Genomic DNA, 18,978 nt, shown 5'->3' with positions numbered 1-18,978 from the left:
AAACCAATTAGAGCTGCAATTTGCAACAAGACGTTCTATTGAGAAGAAGAGCCCAGGGTCAGGGCAGAGGTTTCATACCGCCGGCGTGGATCTGTGGGCAGGTGTTGGCCGGGGCCCTGGATGTTGGCATTTCCCTGTCGGAACGAGGTGATCCTGGCCCCATTCCTCTCCTCACCGCAGTGGGATGCCCCAGTTTCTCTCATGCGAGCAGAGATGCTGCCAAACACCGCAGTGGCAAGAGGGGCTGCTGGTGGGGGCTCCACAGCCCCAGCTCAGGTTTATCCGTGGGATTCCAGGAACCCTCGGGGACAGGCTCAGCACAGCAGGGCCAGCGCTAGAGCTCAGAGAAGGGGGACGGGATGGAGCCTCGGTCACATCCCTTGGAGCACGTGGCGAGTGGCCAGAGCAAGGCGTGAGCCGAGGGCACGGCCTCACGGCCGCTGCCGGCAGCCTTCACCCTGGGGCAGGATTTTCTCCCGTATCCTCACGGCTCCAGCCCAGTGAATTGACTCAGTGCTTGTTTGGGGAGAGAGTGTCAGGACGGCACCTCAATGGGCACACTCCACCCCCAGCGCTGACACGGAGCTTCGCCCCGCACCCCGGGGCGGCAGCGTCACTGCTCCGTGCCTCAGTTTCCCCATCTGCTGAGGCGAGATAATGCTCCTCTGCTTGATCCTGCGCTATCTCCCAGGAAGGTTGCAGGGATTAGTTTGCTAATGTTTGCAAGGAGCTTTGAAGATGAAAAGCCGTGAACAAATGCCAAGAAGTGCTGAGCTGGATTCTCCTCGCCAAGTAATCGTTTCATGTTCCTGGGACACTTCCACTTCTGTGGATGAAGGAAGGCAGGGCGGGAGCGCCAGCATGCAGGGAGGGCTGGGAGGCTGACATACATTCCCAAGACCTGCCCCTCCAAATCTGATCACCCATTCTGTTTGATTCTCGATCAAATTCTGATCCCTCTTGCTGATGCCCAGATCCAGACCCCCTACTTGCTGCTGGCACCAGCATCCCCAGCACCCTGCAGGCCCCAGCAACCCAGGAAGCATCACCCTGAGCAGGATTCACTCCCTCTCCCCTTCTCAGAAATGTCCTCCTCCTCTCCAGTGTTTTGGGTGCCCCCAGCAAGAGCCACACTTGCCCAACGTCTCTTCTTCTTGAATCTTTGGTCTCAGTGCTGCCAGCTCTGCCTTGAACTGATGGGAGATGCTCTGGGCTCTGTCCATGCTGGGGAAATGCCAGTGCTTGGAGCCAGGAAGGGCAAGAAACATGGAGTGGGGACTGGGAAGGCTGGGACATGGGAAAGCAGCAGCCAGAGCCAGAGTCATCCCATCCCATCCCATCCCATCCCATCCCATCAAAGCCACCACATGTGTCTCTCAGCAAGGAGCAGCTGTCTCATGGCTCCAATTCCACCTCTCCTGTCCACGTGCGCCGATTTCCAGCCGTCTTAGCGAGCTCCTTACGGAACAATGCCGTTGCCCACACGGCTGAGCCTGGTGGGGTTGGCCTGGCGGGGCTCAGCCACGCGTGACACAGGCCCTGTGTGAGTGTGAGTGTGAGTGTGAGTGTAAACAAGCTGTGAGTCAGCGCCGGCGGCCGTGCGGGCTCCCAGCGCAAACTCTGCCTCCGCCGTGGTGAAGGGCAGGAGCAAAGCGAGCCTCGAGGGGAGAGCTGGCAGCGCCGTGGAACGTCGGGCAACCAAGTGGGGCTGAACTGGGTCCAGCAGAGCAGGGAGTTGGGAAAACCTCCCGGGTCATTAAAGTCTCCTGGCTCCTTGGTGAGACTGGGGAGAGGCGCTGCGGAAGGAAGCAGAGCTGCACCGGGAAGGGCAGGGGCTGCTCCGCTGATCTTCGCTCCCAGAGCAAGGTGCTGCTTATTGGGGTGGGACGGACGGGCTGGTGGCTGCCCTGCTCCCATACCAGCCACAGGGAGGGCATGGATGCCATTGGCACTACAATCCCAGCATCCCGGCCTCGCCAGCCTGGTGGCCCTGGAGAATCCCCATCCCATGGGTCACTGAAGAGCAGAGCCACCACAGGTCACATCCTCCCTGGAGCTCACATCTGCCACACAGCCCCTGTCAGTCAAAGAGCTTCATTACTTGGCCCAGGCTGGCAGTTGTTAGAAAAGCATGTTTTTCATATTAAAATTTCCCTTGAAGAACAATGGTTTAAACCAAGCATAAAAAAAGGAAAGAATCCAAAAAGAAAAAAAAAAGAAAGGAAAATTTTTGGTGGAGCCCAAAAGCAGCCCCCTGGGACCATGAACTTCCCCTGAGCCCCTCTGCTCTGGCTGCTCCCAGGGGAAGGTGGGCCAGGAAAGGACCACCAAGATGCCACCAGCCTTTCTGTCAGGGATCAGAGCCACGTAGGGCTGGGGTCCCCCTGCCACCAGCGTCCCTCAGCCCTCACAGCCCGGTGGTGGTGAGGACGGGGCTCAGCCTGTGCCGCTGCTCCCAGGTCACCGTGAGCTGCCGGATCACTGCCAGCTGGGATCCGGACCCACAGCCCGGAGGTGTGAGGCTCCAGGAGATGAGGTGGGGGATGTAAATCTCCCGATCTGTCTGAGCAAATTCAAAGGAGACCGATTCAAATCCGCCGTGACACGACTGGCTCGGGGCGGGTAGACAATCCCTGCAGTGTCTGTAAGGAATCTCGCCGCTTTCCTTTGAGTGGCCTCCAATTTATTAATTAAAATAGGCAATTATATATGATGTGGGGTGGAGGGGAGCAGGGAGACCAGCTGCACCAGTTATTCTCACTTGGCAGGAATTGCTCTGGAAGCTGCTCTGGCTCCAGGAGGTGCTTGTGCTTCCCAGGGCTCAAGGCAGAGCCCATGCCTGGAGCTGCCCCTGTACCTCCCACACCTGGGCAATGTGGGGGCTTCAGCTCCAGTCACCTCTTTCTTTAGGAACACAGAATCCAGAGGCCAGGAGGAATCCCTTGACCCCCTGTCTGGGGCAGGTGTCCCCTCCACTGCTCAGCCCAGGTGGGATGGTGACTCTGGGCTGCTGGGGGAGCCCCCCACCCTGTCCCATCCCCTCAGACAATGGGAGCCCTGGGATATTTTCTGCTGCCCTTCCCAAGCAGGGTGGCCGATTTGGGAGCGGGCTCTGTCTAACGATGACTCGATACTACCTGGGGAGGTGTCACCTCCTCGTCAGCCCTCTTGGGTGAGGGTGCAGTTTGCCTTTCTGCAGCACCGTGGGAAAATCCTTCCCTGGGTGACTCAAATTTGCTCCTGACCAGACGCAGCTTCCTCAGAGGCAGCAGAAGGAAAGGGGACAGCCAAACACAGAACCCGCAGTCTTGGGGTGTCTGAGCAGCATCTCAGACGGGGTCTCCATGGGATGCTCATGCCCTCTGTGGGGAGGAATTGTGGCTGGGGCCAAACTCAGGGCATGGGGCGGTCTGGGAGCCTCAGGGCCCAGAGAAGGGCGATTCCTTCTCCATGGTCAGCACCAGCAATGAGGAATGGGCAGGAGACTTTGGCTGCAGGTCATGGGCAGAGGCTGCAGTCCTGACATGGAGACCAACAGATGAGTGAGGGGCTTTTGGGAGACCCTTCCCACTGCTGCTTGCTCGCAGTCTGCCCTTATCTCCATGTGCCTCCGCATCCGCTGCCATTTGCATCCCAACGAGTTCAGCTTCCACAGCTCCTGCGTCAGGGAATTCCAGAGGGACAAAGTCAGTGGAGCCGGATCCTTCCCCCCCCATCCCACAGGCACCCGGCACTCATTTGATCAAGTGGCAACTTGTCCTCCGACCGTGAAACAGGGCACTGGAGGAGCGCGGGGAAGGAGCTTTCCCTTGGGGTGTGAAATGCCCCATCCGGAGCCGCGGGCTCCGCGCTGAGGCTCCGGGCTCTGTCTGGCTCCCGGCTGGGCCACGACGCACTGTCTGGACCCACCTCCTGAATAAAAGGGTTACGGGAGCAGCAGTTTCCTCATCACCCGTAAATAAATGTCTTATCAGCGGCCGGGATCATCGATCAGCCGCTGAACTCTGCCAGTGTGTCCCGCAGCTGCGATTCCCGCAGCACCATGGAGCTGCTGACCGGTGACCCAGCCCTCGAGCGCTTTGTCCCACCAGCGTCCGACCCACCACAGCCCAGCCCGTCCCTGTCCCCCCGCAGAGCGGGGAGCAGAGCCGTGCCGAGCTCTCCGCGGCTCCTGAGCTGCTCCACAAATCCCTCCCCGGCTCCATCACCCGGCAAAGCTGGAGCAGCAAATCCTGGGCTGAAGATGCCACCTGCTGGGAGCGGGGCTGGAACGCCAAGACCCCACAGCCCCGCTATGCAGAACCTTTAAAATCCGACAGTTCTGCCACTCCAATCCCGCCCCGCAGCCTCAGCATCCCCCTCCTCCAAAACCTCACAACCGCATTGCTTGGATACCCCAAAACCTCCCCAGTCACACCGCCCCAAAACTCTGGGATTATGCAGTGCCACACAATTGTGAGCCTTGGGACCCCAGTGAGGGCCAGGCAGACCCTCTGCTCTCTCAAAAGCTGCAGCCTGGGAAAAACGCTGGCCCCGGGTGGGATTCTCAGGTCCCAAAAATCGAGATTCCACCTCTCAACCCCGAAAACCTCCCCAGCACCTTCCAGCACCCAAGGGGCAAGGTCTGGGAGAAGGACCCAACCTGACAGTGTCCCGCTAAAATTAAACATTCCAGTTCCTTTGGGCCTATTGCATCTTGAAGGAGCTCACGAGATTTTCACTGGGAATACCCTTTATTCCTCCTTTTGGGGGACTCAACCTCTCCCCAGCTAATTTATTTCTCATCTGTTAAAAATTAATTAAATAAATAAGTCAGCTTTCGATCTGATATTTTAAAGGTGGGGCTGAGAGAGGGATCAGGAGCTTGGGGATGGAGAGGAGAAGGAAAGATTTGGGGTGAGGTTCCCGGAATGAGGGGGGGTTCCCGGAATCGGGGGCCGGTCCCGCCGCTTTCCCGGTCACGCCCCATCGCCTTATATGGGCAAAGCCCCGCCCACTCACATTATCTGACAACAGCCCCGCCACCGCATGAGCCACGCCCCCTCAGCCCTCGTTCCCCTTCGCGTTTGCGCCGCGCCTGTCCCGTGTCCCCCCTCGGCCGCCGTCGGCGCCGCGGCGCGCGCGGGGGGCGGGGCCGGCGGGTAGGGAAGATGGCGGAGGCGTCGCCGCAGCCCGGCCGGTTCTTCTGCCACTGCTGCTCGGCCGAGATCGCCCCGCGCCTGCCCGTGAGCGGGGGACCAGGGAGGGTCGGCGGGGAGGGCCGGGAGTGCGGGCAGGGCCGGGCGGGGGCCCCGAGGGGACGGGCACGTGGGGGCGAGGCCTGAGGGGCCCAGGGGGCCTGAGCGGCGGGGAGGCGGGGGGATGCCCTGTGGGGCTCCACCCGTGGCACCGGGGCTCGGAGGCGTTGAGAGGGGCTGGGGGAGGTGTCCGTAGCGAGGGAACGGGGCTGCGGCGACGAGGGGAGAGGATCTGCGGAGGGAACGGGCCAGCCTGGCCGAGGGGCAGCAGCTGGGCGAGCCGCGGCGGGGGCGGCGCGGCGGGAGGGGCGCTCGGCCCTGTTGGGCCCGGACGGAGGGGCCCGCGGCGGTTCGAGCCGCTCCGCGGGGAACGGCTGGGCCCTGCCGCGGAGCCGCTCTGGGGCGGGAGTCCGTCCGGCAGCAGCCCCGGCGTCCAGCTGTGACACCCCCGGCCTCAGCAGCCTGAGCCCAGCCGGTGCCAGGCGGAGCCCCGCGGTGCTGGGGGTGTTTCTCGGTCGCCTTTCAGGAGCGGGTAATGAACACGACAGAAGCCCCGCGGTGGTGGTGGCTGGGGAGCGGGAGGTGCACGGTAATACGTAGGTAGAAGTGCTGTGTAGGCACCTGGGCAGGTGCTTTAATCACACACCAAAATCCGGCGTGTGTGAGTTTGTCCTGGTGTGGGTGGAAAAGGAGTGTGGGCTGTTGGGGAGGATCTGGTGGATCACTTGCTCCACTGCTCGGCTTCCTGAGATGTTAAATGTAATTTGGAGAGTCCTGCTGGTCTCTTTATCCCGACACTTTTCACAGCACCTTGTCTAAAAGTCATTGCTGGTTGCTGGCAGTCAACTTGAAAAGCCTCTGAGGACAAGCAGAGCTGTCCGTGCCGGGGGTGGTTGGTTTGTGACGCGTGATTTGTCCTTTTGCCCTCTCGTTTGAGCCAGGGTGGGCAATGCCAGGGCCTCCCAGCTCCTGTGTAAGGGTGAGGACAAACCCCTGACCGTGCTCCTGCTGAGCACACATGGGCTGTGGGCAGGAGCCAGGGGGTAATCCAGAAAATCTGTTATTTCTTTCTGTTCAAACACCCCGTGCTGGGCCGTGCTCACATCTTGTGTGCACTTGGCTGGGCACACCTGGCTGTGCCAGCTGGGCACTCTTGGCCAGACTGGGCCAGGCAGGGAGTGAGTGCCGTGTTTGGGGGCTCAGGTCTGTTGAGCTCATGAGTTTGTTTTGGGGATCCAGGTTCACTCGGGTTTCACTCACCGTCTGCAGGCGCAGTAACCAGAGCTGCCAAAGGAGGGACTCAAACAGCCCGAGAAACAACAAACTTTGACATTTATGCTGTTCCAGCTGCAGAGGAATGTGCTGATCGCTGTGCTGGGAGCTGGCTGTGAGCACATAGACACACACAGCACACAGCAGCTCCCTGGAGCTCAGGCCACGGTCAATCACCCCCGTGCCATGTGTGTCCCCACCAGTTTGTGCTGCTGGGAAACAACGCAAAGGGGGTTCCATGGACAGGGATTTTCATGGGCTGAGGCTCCCTGTGCTCACACAGGAGTGCTTGAGCTCAGACCTGGTGTCAGTGGTGCAGAGATGGTTGTTCCACAGAGGCATATGTGTAGTCCTGTGTGGGAGAGGGAGCAGCCACCTCTCCCAATCTGTTCCTGAGCCTCAGAGCTCCCTGGGCAGGTATTTCCCTGAGCAGATGGAGCATGTGCAGTGGCTCCAAGCTGTGCTCCTTCCCTCTTCCCTGGAGCCTTACGGGAGTCAGCTTCAGGAGCTAGAGGAGCGACCCCAAGGGCCTTATCATCAGCCTCAACTCCATGAGGGAATCCCTCAGTCTGGCTAAGGACTGTGCCAATTCCAATGCAGCAGCAGAAGGAAGTGGCATTATTTTTAGAAGCTCTTAAATGCCTTCTATGCTGAGCCCTGCCAGCCCAGGGATTTGGGGTGGTGTGTGCCCGCTGTGGGGCAGGGGATGGGATTGGCTCAGTGCTGTTTCTTGAGCACTGGAAAGTGAAACAGTTCCCTTTCAGGGTCTCAAGCATTCTGGGCTGCTCTGCCCAGGACAGGCTGGTAGTAGAGGATAAATTCCTCACTAACCCCAGGAATCGTGAGGAAGTGGCTGTCACAGGAGCTGCACACTCAGCCTGTCTGTCCTGGCACGCTCAGTGCCCAGGGGACTGGGGTGGCAACAGGTCTCTGTAGTGAACTCTGGGTGTGGGAGTGTGAGGTCCTGGCTGCAGAATGACCCAGAGTGTCCCTGTGTGCTGTGAACCCCAGGCTGTGTTAGTGACAGGAACCACTCAGCCTCCTTGAGCACCACGACGTTGCCAACTCTATGCTGCCATTCCCACATTGTTTTCTGCTCCCTAAACACACACAGCTGGGCCAAAGTTTGAGGTTGCTGTGCAGGGGGCATCGGGGATTTCACTCTCACTTCACTGGAACTGCTTCAGCTGGTAGCTAATGCTGTATTTGTACTGGGGACATCATCATTTGTACTCTCATCATTCTTAAGCTGAGCTGCCACTGGCTCAGGAAGGCAAATGTTGGGATTTGAGGTCTCTCTGGCTCTGGGGCCGTGGCATGTGCTGAGGATGGCAGACTGCAGGACTCTCCCACCCTGTCATACCCTGCAGCTCTGAGGTACCACTTCCTTCTCTCACCTGGTGTGTTTTCTCCTGCAGGACTACATCTGCCCACGGTGTGAGTCTGGTTTTATTGAAGAGCTTCCCGAGGAGCCGAGGTAATGTGCTGCCCCAGGGGCTGGTGCCCCAGTGAGCCTAGGTTGCTTTGCTCTCTTCCTAGTTCAAAGGCAATGTTTGATATAAAATGCACCATTTCTGTTGCTTCTGCCCCAGCTTTGGTTCATCTTTCCTCACTTTTGGAACACAGTGCTTTGTTGGCAGAGTTAGCATCCACAGGCCAATCTACCACAGCAATGCTGAGCATCTGACATCTCTGCTGAGGGGCAGGGCAGGAATGGTTTGATTTCAAACAAACATAAAGAAGTGGTAGGGAGGCTTTCCCTGTGCTGTGTGGTAGCTCTGACCTGATCTGAGTCATCAGGGCAGAGATAACCCCAGAGAGAGGGATCTGGGAATGGTGAGCACACGGACACCTCAGCGTAAGTAGTGACTGTGTTGAGGATGAGCAGCAAAATGTAGTGGCTGAGACTTTGGACTATGCCCTGGAGCAGTGAAATCTGCATTTCTGTGCTGTGTTGCCACTGGTGGCAGGAGCAGCAGGAATGTCTTAAAATGTTTCAGTCATGTTTGTGGGGCCCCAGCTGTGACCGGCTCCAGGACAGGCCACAGGCAGTGCAGGGGCCAGGGGCAGTGGGTGTTGCTGCCTGCTGATTGTGGTAGTCTGCATGGCCTGGGGCTTCTGCAGTGAGCAGGTGATGTTTTGTTTGACCACACAAACCCTGGAGCCTGAAAAGCCATCCTGACTGATCCTGACTGTTTTGGTGATTCCCTGTGACCTTGGGAGAGTCGTGTAGTTGCTGAATTTCAGCGGTTTTGGTACCGTGAAAGCAAAGCTTGGTTCTGAGCAGGAAGTGTTCCTGCAGCTCTGAAAGCAGAAGTCTGACAACATTTAGAGTTTTCCCAATATCCTGAGCCGTTGGGTTATGTACCTCTGCAGTAGAGAAGTTTCTTTGATTCAAGATTAGACTTATATGTCTTGGGGTCACAGAGATCAGCGTTTGTGCCTTAAGTCTTCCTGGTGCTCCGGAGGATTAGCTGGTGTGTTTGAGATGGATTGTGGGGGAAATCCTCGCTTGACATCATGGTTCAGGAACTTCTCTGCAGCTTCATAAGATCTGATAGGGTAGGGAGAAATGGGTGAGGATGTTGGAAAATGAAACGTTCAGGGAGGGAAAACTGATCTGGGTAATAAGAAGATCAGCAGCTGAGGGAAGATCGGGTTCTGTTGAGCTGCCTCTGCCCTGGGATGGGAGGGGGGCAGAAAAGCCTTGGAAGCTGCTATGAGAAGATTATCAGTGCTCTTCATTCCCCATAGGAATGCTGACAATGAGACCAGCTCCTCTACGTCAGCCACTGATCAGAGCAGGCATCCTTTCGAGGTGAGCAAGTCCTTTCTCTCTTCCAACACCTTCTGCTTTGCTGTTGGATCAAGTATTTTTCCAATAGCGCATTGTTTAAACCTTCCCCAGATCATGACAGAATCTGGAAAGGAGGAATTAATATCCTCCACATGCTGCTCCTGAAATCTCTGCATACCACATTTTTGCTGTGTCTGTTACGTAGGACCATCACTTGTAGCTGATTCCTGTCATGAGGGGGCTCAGCAGGATTTGGGTGTGTTGCTATGCAGTAGCCTCAGCTCGGAAGCAGCAGTGACACACCAAAGAGAAACCAGGGAACTGTGATTTTTTTTTTTCTGCTTTCATGTGCAGTTCCAGTGTCTGTTCCTCACTGAGCTGCTGCCGAGGGTGCTGGTCCCAGTGTCACCCCAGGCCTGGGGTTCGCTGTGGGCGGCTGCTGGGACACGGTGGGAGCCGAAGGCTGTTCCTTCTCTTGTCACAGTCTGTTCTCTACATTCCCTCCCTCCCTCCCTCCCAGAATGTGGATCAGCACTTGTTCACCTTGCCCCCGGGCTATGGCCAGTTTGCTTTCGGGTTCTTTGACGACAGCTTTGAGTTTCCCTTCGGGTCCAACGTGCAGCCGGAAGACAACCGGGACTCGGAGAACCGGCGGGAGCGCGAGCACCAGTCCCGGCACCGCTACGGGGCCAGGCAGCCCCGCGCCCGCCTGGCCACGCGCCGAGCCTCGGGCAGGCACGAGGGCGTCCCCACGCTGGAAGGGTGAGAACTGCTCTGGCACCTGGGGAGACAACCCCGTCGTTCCTCACCTTTTCTCCTGGTTTGTGGGAGCAGCATCCCAGAGCTCTCCAGCGCTGCCATGGGAGCCGTGTGTGTCCCACCTGAGCCTGTGGGCAGCTCCTGCTTGGGGTCTGTTGGGGCTGTTTCTGCTGAGTGATGACATGGACTGTGGCTGGGAGTTTGTCCTGTAGTGGGAAAATATTCCCTGGTCATTGCCAGATGTTGCAAAAATGTTGTACTTCCTGTGAGGGGAAACAGAAGAGAACACCAGACAGTGTTTGTTAAGTGCATCCTGGGAACCACTTGCCATCATGTCAGGAATTGTCTCCTTATGAATCAAATACTTTATCAGTGCTGATCACTCCATAAGCTGCCATTGCAATTGCTGCAGGGTATTTTTAATTGCCCCAACAGTGTGACAGTATTCAGCTCATTCAGCTTCTCCCTCCATGCTGGGGTGCTGGGCTGGGAGCCAGCAAACTTTAATTCTTACACAAAACTGGTTTTCTTGTCTTTCAGAATTATCCAGCAGCTGGTCAATGGAATTATTGCACCGACCACAATTCCAAACCTAGGCCTGGGCCCTTGGTGAGTTGGAGGATGTGCTGCTCTCTCTGACAGTGTCTCGTTGATGCTCCAGGATGAACTCACTTGCTGTCCTTGCTCTTCAGGGGTGTCCTGCACTCAAATCCGATGGACTACGCCTGGGGTGCCAACGGCCTGGATGCAATTATCACACAGGTAAAAGTGGGATTCACCGCAGTCTCCATCCTCCTGTGCAGTGCTGCACGAAGGACAGCACCTGTGGTGGTGCAGGGAATGAGGGGCTGCAGGGACTGGAATGGGAAAGGGTCCACAGTGCAGGGTCCAAGTGCCCTGGCTCAGGAAACGAGTGGATTCTGTGTGCTGCTGAGCTCACCTCTCTCTTCTGCCTGCCTGGCCGGTTGTTTTTCCAGTTACTGAATCAGTTTGAAAACACTGGACCGCCGCCAGCGGACAAAGAAAAGATCCAGGCCCTCCCCACCATACAGATCACACAGGAGCACGTAGGTACGTGTCTGCTCCATGGAGTCATGCACAGAGTGCTCCCTGGAAGCTCTGTGTAATGTTTTCTTGGGACTTGATTTTTTTGTCTGCTTGTACCTTTGAGGCATAAAACATTTCAAAGTGGGCAGAGAGCTGAAGGGGCTCTGTTGCACTCACACGAAAAAAGAGCAGTGTAGGCTGGATGGATTTGCCCTGGGGAGGTTGTGAGAAGTTCAGTGTGGATAGAGATGGAAAAGCAGAAGGGAAGGATGAGGCATACCCAGGGCTGGAGGAGGTGGGGTGATGATGTGGGGACTGCAGAGCACCAAGCTGTCCTCCTGCCAGGGATGTGGGGAAGGGGAGAGGGATGAGGAGTCCTGAGTTTGGGGCTTTGTGCGTGGTTCTCTCCTCCTTTACTCAGCTGGGTTTGGCTTTCCCTGTGCACTGCAGATTCCGGGTTGGAGTGCCCTGTGTGTAAGGAAGACTACACAGTCGGTGAGAACGTGCGGCAGTTACCGTGCAATCACCTGTTCCATGACGGCTGCATCGTCCCGTGGCTGGAGCAGGTGAGTGCGTGGCGGTGCCTGGGGTGTGCAGCACTGGGGGCTTTGTCTGGTCCTGCTCTCTTGTGTAAATATTTTCCTACCTCCATGATGAGGCCTGAGCACGAGCAGCCTGAGGTCAGAGGATGGAGTGTCATCCCAGCCCGTTCCTCGAGTGCTGCTCCCCTGTTGTGTTTCTAATCCCGTTTCCCATATTTCTTGTTTTGTTTTTTGTCTGCTCCCCAAAGCATGACACGTGTCCCGTCTGCCGGAAAAGTTTAAGTGGACAAAACACTGCCACAAACCCCCCAGGACTCACAGGGATGAACTTCTCGTCATCCTCCTCCTCCTCCTCTTCCTCCAGCTCACCAAGTAATGAAAACTCATCGAACAACTCATGAATCTTAATGCACCCTCTGTCCCTGGGGCCCTTCCACTGTTCCCCCTCCCTCCCTGGCCACCGTGAGCAGCCAAAGGGGCTTCCAGAGCAGAGCGAGGGGAGGGGATGAGGCAGGAGCAGTGCCCCCAGAATTTCCTTTTGATTTCTGAAGACACGGAGACTCTGGGTCCTTCAGAGATGAGAAGCCTCAAGTTCTGTGATGAAAAAGGGGGGAAAGAGCTCTGTCTGTCAATAAAAACATCCTCTTTGCGTGGACTTTACCCATTGCAGTGCGAAGCTGCTGCGCTCCCTGGCTGGGAACCCTGAGGTGCTGAGCGAGTGGTTGAATCCCGAATGGAAAGGTTGTTTGTATGGGTTTGAATTTGAGATCCCTTTCTTTTATTTCTTTTGCTCCTCCTCCCCTTGGATACTATCTTTTCTGCTTTGGAGATTGAAGTCTAAAACGGAAGCATAAGGATGCTGCCTCCCCCCAGGATCGCCATCTGGGGAGGACCAATAGCTGTCACTGAAACAGGAACTCTCAAGTAGACCCCAGGATCCTTCCCTGTCCCATCTCGAGTCCCATTTATTTCTCTTTATAACCTCGCCCACTGATACTCAACACTGAAAGGGGTTTTTATAATCTTAAATTATTACTGTTGTCAATAAATGGACATTTCAGCTCTGCGAGCCGTTATGCATGATTTGAGGAAAGCTACAGGGTAAGCTCTGAGGCCACCAAGCTGTCCTGCCTCCCCTGGGCAGGTGGGGCCTCTCTGAGCCCTCCTGCATGCCTGGAGTTCCAGTGGGAGCCACTGCCAGCCTGTGGATCACTGCACAGGTAGCCAAGGATCGCAGCTGGAAGCATCCTCGCCTGGTGTTTTCTATTTTTTACACCTTCTTCCCTTTACAGTCCTGCCCCCCCTCGCAGTTGGGGCAGGCTGTTCTGCTGGGCCAACACAGGACTGGGTGTGCAGCAGAACGAGGACCAGCAAATCTCATTGTGACCGAGTAATTACCAGGAAAACATTTTGGAGAAAAAAAAAATGTATTGCAAAGCTACTTAAAATAGAGCTGATTAAAACAAGGAGAGAGGGACAAATATCCAGGTATGTTTGTGACTCAGTTTCTGTGACAGAGCTGGAGCTCAGAGAATGACAACAATGTCACTGGAGTGGGCAGTGACTCCCTGCCATGTCCTTGCTTCCTGGGCCCTGAGGCATGAGAAGAGGAGCTCTCACCATCCATCACCGGGAGCCCCTTCCCCTCGCAGGGACTTGGGGTGGTCAGGAGATCTCCTAAAGGGCTGGGGGTCCGTGATGGTGCCACATGTTGGGACTGCTCTGTGGTAGAGGCCAGAGCATACGAGGGAGAACCTGCCCCCACGGGAGCTGCCAGGGAAGTGGGTGGAGGGTTTGGCATTTTTTGGGGTTCCCTGCCTCTCCCTTGGCTTTTGGGGCCCTGGGAGTGGGCTGGGGCTGCTGGGGAAGGTGCTGACTCCAGCAGAGCTTGGGTGTCTCTTCTAAACCAGCATCACCCCAGGACCTGGCCCTTCCATGAGCTTCTTGAGAAGAGATGAACCTCCTACAGGAGGGGGAAGGATGGTTTGGCCTTTCTTGAGCCATTTCAGAACACAAGCAATTGCTTTGTTGGAGAAAGTGTCACCAACTGTGCCAGGGCCAGGGGCTGACAGGGAGTGACTTGCCCGGACTGTTTTTCTTCCTTGGCTTGGCCAGGCAGCGTGGCGGCGCCTTTCATCTCACAGGAGGGTTTATCTCAGGACTGGTGTGTCGGGGTTAATGGCTCATCCTCTGCCAGGGGTTGAGCCAGAAGCCTGGGCTGGTGAGGTGGGCGGCAGCAAGAAGGTCCTGGCTGAACCTGCACGTGTCCATCAGCTGATCTGACACTGGGGGAAGGCTTTGCTGTTAAGTTGCCAAAACAAGAGACCTGGAAAAACTTCCCCTCTCCCACTGTGTTTCAGCTGTGATGGGGGTTCCTGGCTCCCCCAGGCGCTTGGGGATGATTGCTCATGTGTGAGCAGTGCTCAGATGGGTTCCAAGTGGGCCGAGCACTGTCCTGGGTGGGTGCATGGCAGCTGCTGCCCACCTGGCAGGGGCTCACCACAGTCACCACATGGTTAATACAGTGTCAGTTCCCTCTCAGACTCGTTTGGAGCTGGTTGGGTCAGAAATAGAACGAGTTTGGTGGTTTTTGCTGGGGCCATTGCTCTGTCTGACGTGACAGTGACCGGGCTGCTGGGCCTGGCCACAGCAGGTGTGAGGTGGCGCAGGGATGTACCCTGACCAGGACACTGAGGTGCAGGTGCTATTCCTGGCCATACTGCCCTCCAGGTGAGGGGCTGGTCCTCACCACTGTCCACTGTCCCAGCCCTGTTTTTGTTGGAGATGAGAGCACACAGCTGGGCTGCAGAACTGACAGTGGCATTGGCTTTGGCCAGGGGCAGCCCTGGAGGTGTGTCTGGCTGAGGATCTGGGCTGGCTCCTGCTCCTCCTGCTCCCTCCTTTGTGCCACTGAACCACCATTGCTGTTTTCCTGCAGGGTGGGTGGGGGTCGGTGAAAAGCTGGGTGTGGCAAAGGACCAGCTGGGCTCCCTGCCAATGGCAGCAGGGATGACACTGGTGGCTGCAGCCACATCCACACGGGAGCCAATCCCTCCCATCCCAAGCCAAGTTCACCATCAAAGCTCCAAGACCTGCTCCTGTTCCATACCATGAACACAGTTTTAATTGCCATGGATGCTCGGACACAACCTGCTGGTACATCCCAGCCCTGCAGAGATGCCATTAGCACATCCTGGCCCCTGCTCCAGTCCTCGGTCGCACCACACAGGCTCTGCACCAGGGGAACGGTGGGAGAGCCACAGCCCTGCAGCACGGCTGAATCTGGAGCTTCTGCCTTCCACATCCATCCTCTGCCGTGCATTAAAAATAAAGCAATAAATAGCAAAAAATAGATATGTACATAAATAAAATAACATATTTTTGTTTGGTTTTTTTTTTTTTCCCTACAGGACCATCCGGAGCTGCCCACGGTGTTCAGCTGACGAGCATGGGGAGGAAGTGTGTGGAGAGGTGCTGCCGGCGTGTCTTGCCCCCTCGCTGCGGCCTGCCCTTGCTATTGAGCGAGAGGAACATGGGGCGGCCGCGGTGCCGCCAGCGCAGCGACGCGTAGGTGTTGTAGCCGTTCTCTTCGATGCGCTCCGTGAACTTGCAGTTGGGGCTGAACTCCTTCTGGCAGGAGAGGGAAGAGGGTGAGGGGTGGCTATGCTCAGCTGGTGGCCCTCGGACCCCAAGAGCGGGCAGGGCAGGACCCTGGCTCCTCCCTGATCCCCGGGGGGCAGAGGGGCTTGGTGGGTGCAGTCCCCTGCTGGGGAGCAGGTCAGGGCAAGGGAAACCAGCCCTTGAGCCTCTGGCTCTGGTGCAGTCCCTCCCAGGAGGCAGCGTCCGACCTACCGACCCGTAGAGCCTCCCCCGCTTGTTCATGGCCAGGTAGAAGCCGGTGTGCACCGCCCGGATGGCCACGACGCCAACACGCACCGACCGGATCTCGACGATGCCTGCAGGACAGGGAAGCATGGCATGAGAGAGGGACGGACAGGCAACCGCCCCGAGGGGCCCTGCCCCAATGCTGGGTCTGTGGCCGCAGTGTGCCTCCAGAGAGAGGGAGCTGCTGATCCTCACCCAGAGCCAGCAGGAACAAGGGCTGCTGCGCAAGCTGGGAGTGGGAGGGGGAACCTCTGATCCAAGGAAGGTTTGATCTTTACTCCTCTCCTCCCCAGGGTCCAGCCACTTCCCAGGAGCCGGGCTGTGCGGGAGCGATGCCAAGCACAACCCTCATGTGTGTCCTCCCTTCACTGGCAGCTCTGCCCGTGCATCCATCCCCAACGCGCCCGCAGTGCCCCGGGGACCTGAGCTGCCTCCCGCAGCACCCGGCCCCGGCACACGCCGGGCACTGAGGCTGGCGAGGCTCCTGGAGTGGCAAAGTGGCAGCGACAGCACACATTGTGTTATGGTGGACAAAGACACACGGGCAGAGGTCTGCAGGGGCAGGAATGGGCCAGGACAGTGCCGTCCGTGGGTACCCGACTGCCTGGTGGCACAAACGAGGACAAACGGCCCCGTGGCCGGCACTGCGGGCTGGCGGGTGGAGGAACACTGCAGGACGTGAGGATGAGCCCGGGGGGCGGCTGCAGCCGGGCTACGAAGCCACATCTGGGCTGGCGTGTGTGTGCCCCGACCGCCGAACTCCTGCTCGGCCGCTAATGGGAAAGGCATGCGGTCAGACCAGCGGCTCTGGCACGGGAAACACCCAGAGCATCATCGGGGCCTCTGGATTCCTGCAGTGCCTCACGCCGGCCAGCCCCGAGTGCCGCTGCCCGCCCCGCCGGGCACACGGCGCAGTGCGGAGGGGAGAAGGAATGGCCAGCGAGAGCAACGTGGGCAGGGCAGCAGGAAGGGCTGGAGCCACAGCAGGATCTGCCTGTGGACACCACTGCAGGGGCTGCCGCGGCCGGACAGGGTGGGGGGACACGCAGAGGCTCTGGCTGGTGGCGGCACACACAGCGTGGGGACTGCAGCCCCTGGACAAGGACTTTCATCAACTTCCCAGCGTTGCTGGCGTTCCCTGGGCATCACCCGCCTGCAGGAGGCTGCGAGCGGTCAGGGTGGATACAGCACTGAGGCAGCGTGAGGGCTCCTGAGCGTTCAGCTCCTCATTCATCCATCGCTCCTGGATTTTCAGCCCAGCTGCTTCAGTGCTCCCACCGGTCCCGGCAGCTACCAGGATCCGCAGGGCCCGGCCCAGGGAAGCCACTGACGAGGCTGTGGAGGGGAAGGGCTGAGCAAATGCTTGTGAATCCATCCCACTTGATCACTGTCTGAAGCTGCTGCTATTTATAAGGACTTGTGCTTTTCTAAAAATAACCCCCTTCTGTTCCCAGTGCTCTAGCCGGCTCTGCCGCCCTTTGTTTGCAGGTGACCGGTCAGAACCTGGTCAGAGCCAGCTCCCAGTGCTCCCAGTCTCACACTCAGCCCCAGAGGGGTCTCGAGGAGGCTAGGGCAGATGCAGGGCTTGAGGTGGGGGAGTCCCTGGAAGATCCCCCGCCACCCTAGAGCTGCCAGTGGGGCTGGTCCAGCAGCTTCTGCGAGGGCTGTGGAGCAGAGCCCGCGCCCAGCCCAGGCGCACACAGATAAGCAGAGTGAGCCCCATGTACAGCCCGGAGCTGCTCCGCCTGCCAGGCCCCATGGCCACACCATCAGGGGAACGTGTTGGGGTGCTTTGTGCTGGCAGTGTGCCTGGTCGGGACTCCCGACAGCCTCCGACACCACAGGAGGGTTCCCTGGGCTGGGCTTGGCTCCCAGGTCCTGTGGCTGCAGGGAGACGTCCTGTGCTGGCCAGGAGATAAGGCAGCCCCTGCTGGACCAGGACATGGGCTGGGGGTGCTGCAGCCCTCCTGCCCCAAGCCCCAACACCCTGTCAGGGCACATGGGAGATGTTCAGGCATCCCCCTTTCCCAAGGCCCCCAATATCCCCCTCCTTGTCCAGCTACTGTCCTGCCAGCCTGGTGCCCCTATCCCTGTCCAGGGGCTGGGACCCTGCACCCCCATGGGTGGCTGATAGCCAGGCACTTGCAGCCCTGACTCTTGCTGAAGTCGTACAGTGGCTGCCACGTCCTTGGGGACTCTGTCCCTCTGTCCACCCAGCTGTCTCTGTGACAAGTGCCAACCCACTCTGCAGGCAGGGGTCGCTCCATGGACCCCTCCAACAGGGATGTTCATCTGTCCCACATCTGACAGATGCCCCATTCTGGGACCAGCATCACCACAAAACTTCCTGCATCCCCCCCTCCTCCTCAGCCTTTCCCCACCCCCCAGTGTTTTATGGGGGAACGATTCCGCGATCTCCCAGTCCTTGGGAGAGGCAGGGCAGGGGGGGCATCACGAACTGGCAGGACGAGATGGGACAAAGGACCCCCGAGAGACCCCCTAGGACACCCCAACCGCTGGGAAAGCAACGCCGGGTGGCCGGGCAGTGCCCGCCGGTGTCCGCGCCCCTCTCGTGGCTCCCACAGTGCAGTGACGGGGGCGAGGGCAGCCGGCGCCGGGAGCGCTCCGGGAGCGGCGTGCCCCGGCCGGCGGGGACAGCGGGGACCCGCGGGATACACACTTCGGCTGAGATTTCCACAGAGGGAAGAGCTGCGGGCTCTCTCCGGGCTGGGCATGGAGGGGTCCCGTCACCGACCCGAGGCGCTTCCATCCAGCCTCCGCCCCCGTCCATCCCCGGCAGCGCCCGCCTCTGCCTCAGCTCCGGCAGCCGGTGGGACCGGGCTCTCGGCAGCCGTGGGCGGGGGGCGGCCCCAGATCCCGGCTCTCCCCCGTGCCCGTCCCGGTCCCGTCCCCACTCACTGCCCGGCCGCTCCCTCCAGCGCGTCCCTTCCACGCCGCCGCCGCCGTCGATGCGCAGGAAGAAGCGGGTGGCGGAGAAGAGCCGCCGCCAGCGCACGTCGCCCTCCAGATGCCCGTAGCTGCGGGGGGGCCGCCGGCCGGTCCCGGTGGCACTGCCCGGCCCCGACCCCGGCCCCGCCAGCACGGCGAGAGCCCCGGCGAGGCAGGCGGCGATGGCGGCGGGGCCCCCGCGCCTCATGGCGGCGGGCGGCGGGCGGGCAGCGGGCGACGGGCGATGGGCCATGGCCACGGCGGCGACCGGCGACCGGCCCCGACGGCGCGAGCGGCCAGGGATGGGCGGCCCGGGGCGGGGCGGTGGCGGCGAATGGGCGGGACGGGGGCTGGGGCTGTGCCTCCCATTCATAAATCGGCGCCCCGACGGCTGTCACGGGTCACCGGCCGCGGTCACTCGCCTACGACCGTGAGTCGTCCGGTTGGGGACCGCACACTCCGGTATCCGCCGTCAGCCGCGATGGGCGGA

At 59.0% G+C, this 18,978-nt stretch overlaps 2 protein-coding genes and 1 long non-coding RNA gene across 7 annotated transcripts; 1 reads left to right on the top strand and 2 right to left on the bottom strand.

The window, feature by feature from the left end:
* Positions 1–779: 779 nt before the first annotated feature.
* LOC147649339 (uncharacterized) lies at positions 780–4,950 on the bottom strand. The gene is made up of 2 exons (XR_015279145.1): positions 4,643–4,950; positions 780–3,658 (listed from the first exon to the last, which is right to left on the bottom strand). It is a non-coding gene; the product is annotated as an uncharacterized LOC147649339 (long non-coding RNA).
* An 86-nt stretch (positions 4,951–5,036) lies between these two features.
* Positions 5,037–17,000, top strand: RNF126 (ring finger protein 126). Of its 4 annotated transcripts, none has more exons than XR_015279143.1 (10): positions 5,037–5,225; positions 7,928–7,986; positions 9,264–9,327; positions 9,827–10,068; positions 10,606–10,674; positions 10,758–10,827; positions 11,043–11,136; positions 11,563–11,678; positions 15,065–15,221; positions 15,547–17,000. XR_015279143.1 is itself a non-coding variant. In XM_086862579.1 (9 exons), the coding sequence occupies exons 1-9, from the start codon at positions 5,151–5,153 to the stop codon at positions 15,095–15,097; spliced, it is 822 nt and encodes a 273-aa protein (XP_086718705.1). In that variant the 5' UTR covers positions 5,037–5,150; the 3' UTR covers positions 15,098–17,000. The 4 variants fall into 4 exon arrangements, 2 of the variants coding, with proteins under 2 accessions (XP_086718705.1, XP_086718704.1); XR_015279142.1 differs by having other exon boundaries at positions 15,478–17,000; XM_086862579.1 differs by having other exon boundaries at positions 15,065–17,000.
* FGF22 (fibroblast growth factor 22) lies at positions 15,090–18,875 on the bottom strand. 2 transcript variants are annotated; one of them, XM_086862583.1, is made up of 3 exons: positions 18,459–18,875; positions 15,507–15,610; positions 15,090–15,284 (listed from the first exon to the last, which is right to left on the bottom strand). In XM_086862583.1, exons 1-3 carry the CDS (start codon positions 18,859–18,861, stop codon positions 15,090–15,092), a joined length of 702 nt encoding a protein of 233 aa, XP_086718709.1. In that variant the 5' UTR covers positions 18,862–18,875. The 2 variants fall into 2 exon arrangements, with proteins under 2 accessions (XP_086718709.1, XP_086718710.1); XM_086862584.1 differs by having other exon boundaries at positions 15,090–15,281.
* Between the last annotated feature and the right edge of the window lie 103 nt (positions 18,876–18,978).

Source organism: Cyanistes caeruleus, chromosome 25 (assembly GCF_971803275.1).
Source record: "Cyanistes caeruleus chromosome 25, bCyaCae1.hap1.1, whole genome shotgun sequence".
Taxonomy (NCBI): Eukaryota; Metazoa; Chordata; class Aves; order Passeriformes; family Paridae; genus Cyanistes; species Cyanistes caeruleus.
Note: the sequence above shows the minus strand (reverse complement) of the source record. Positions and strands in the feature narration are given on the sequence as shown.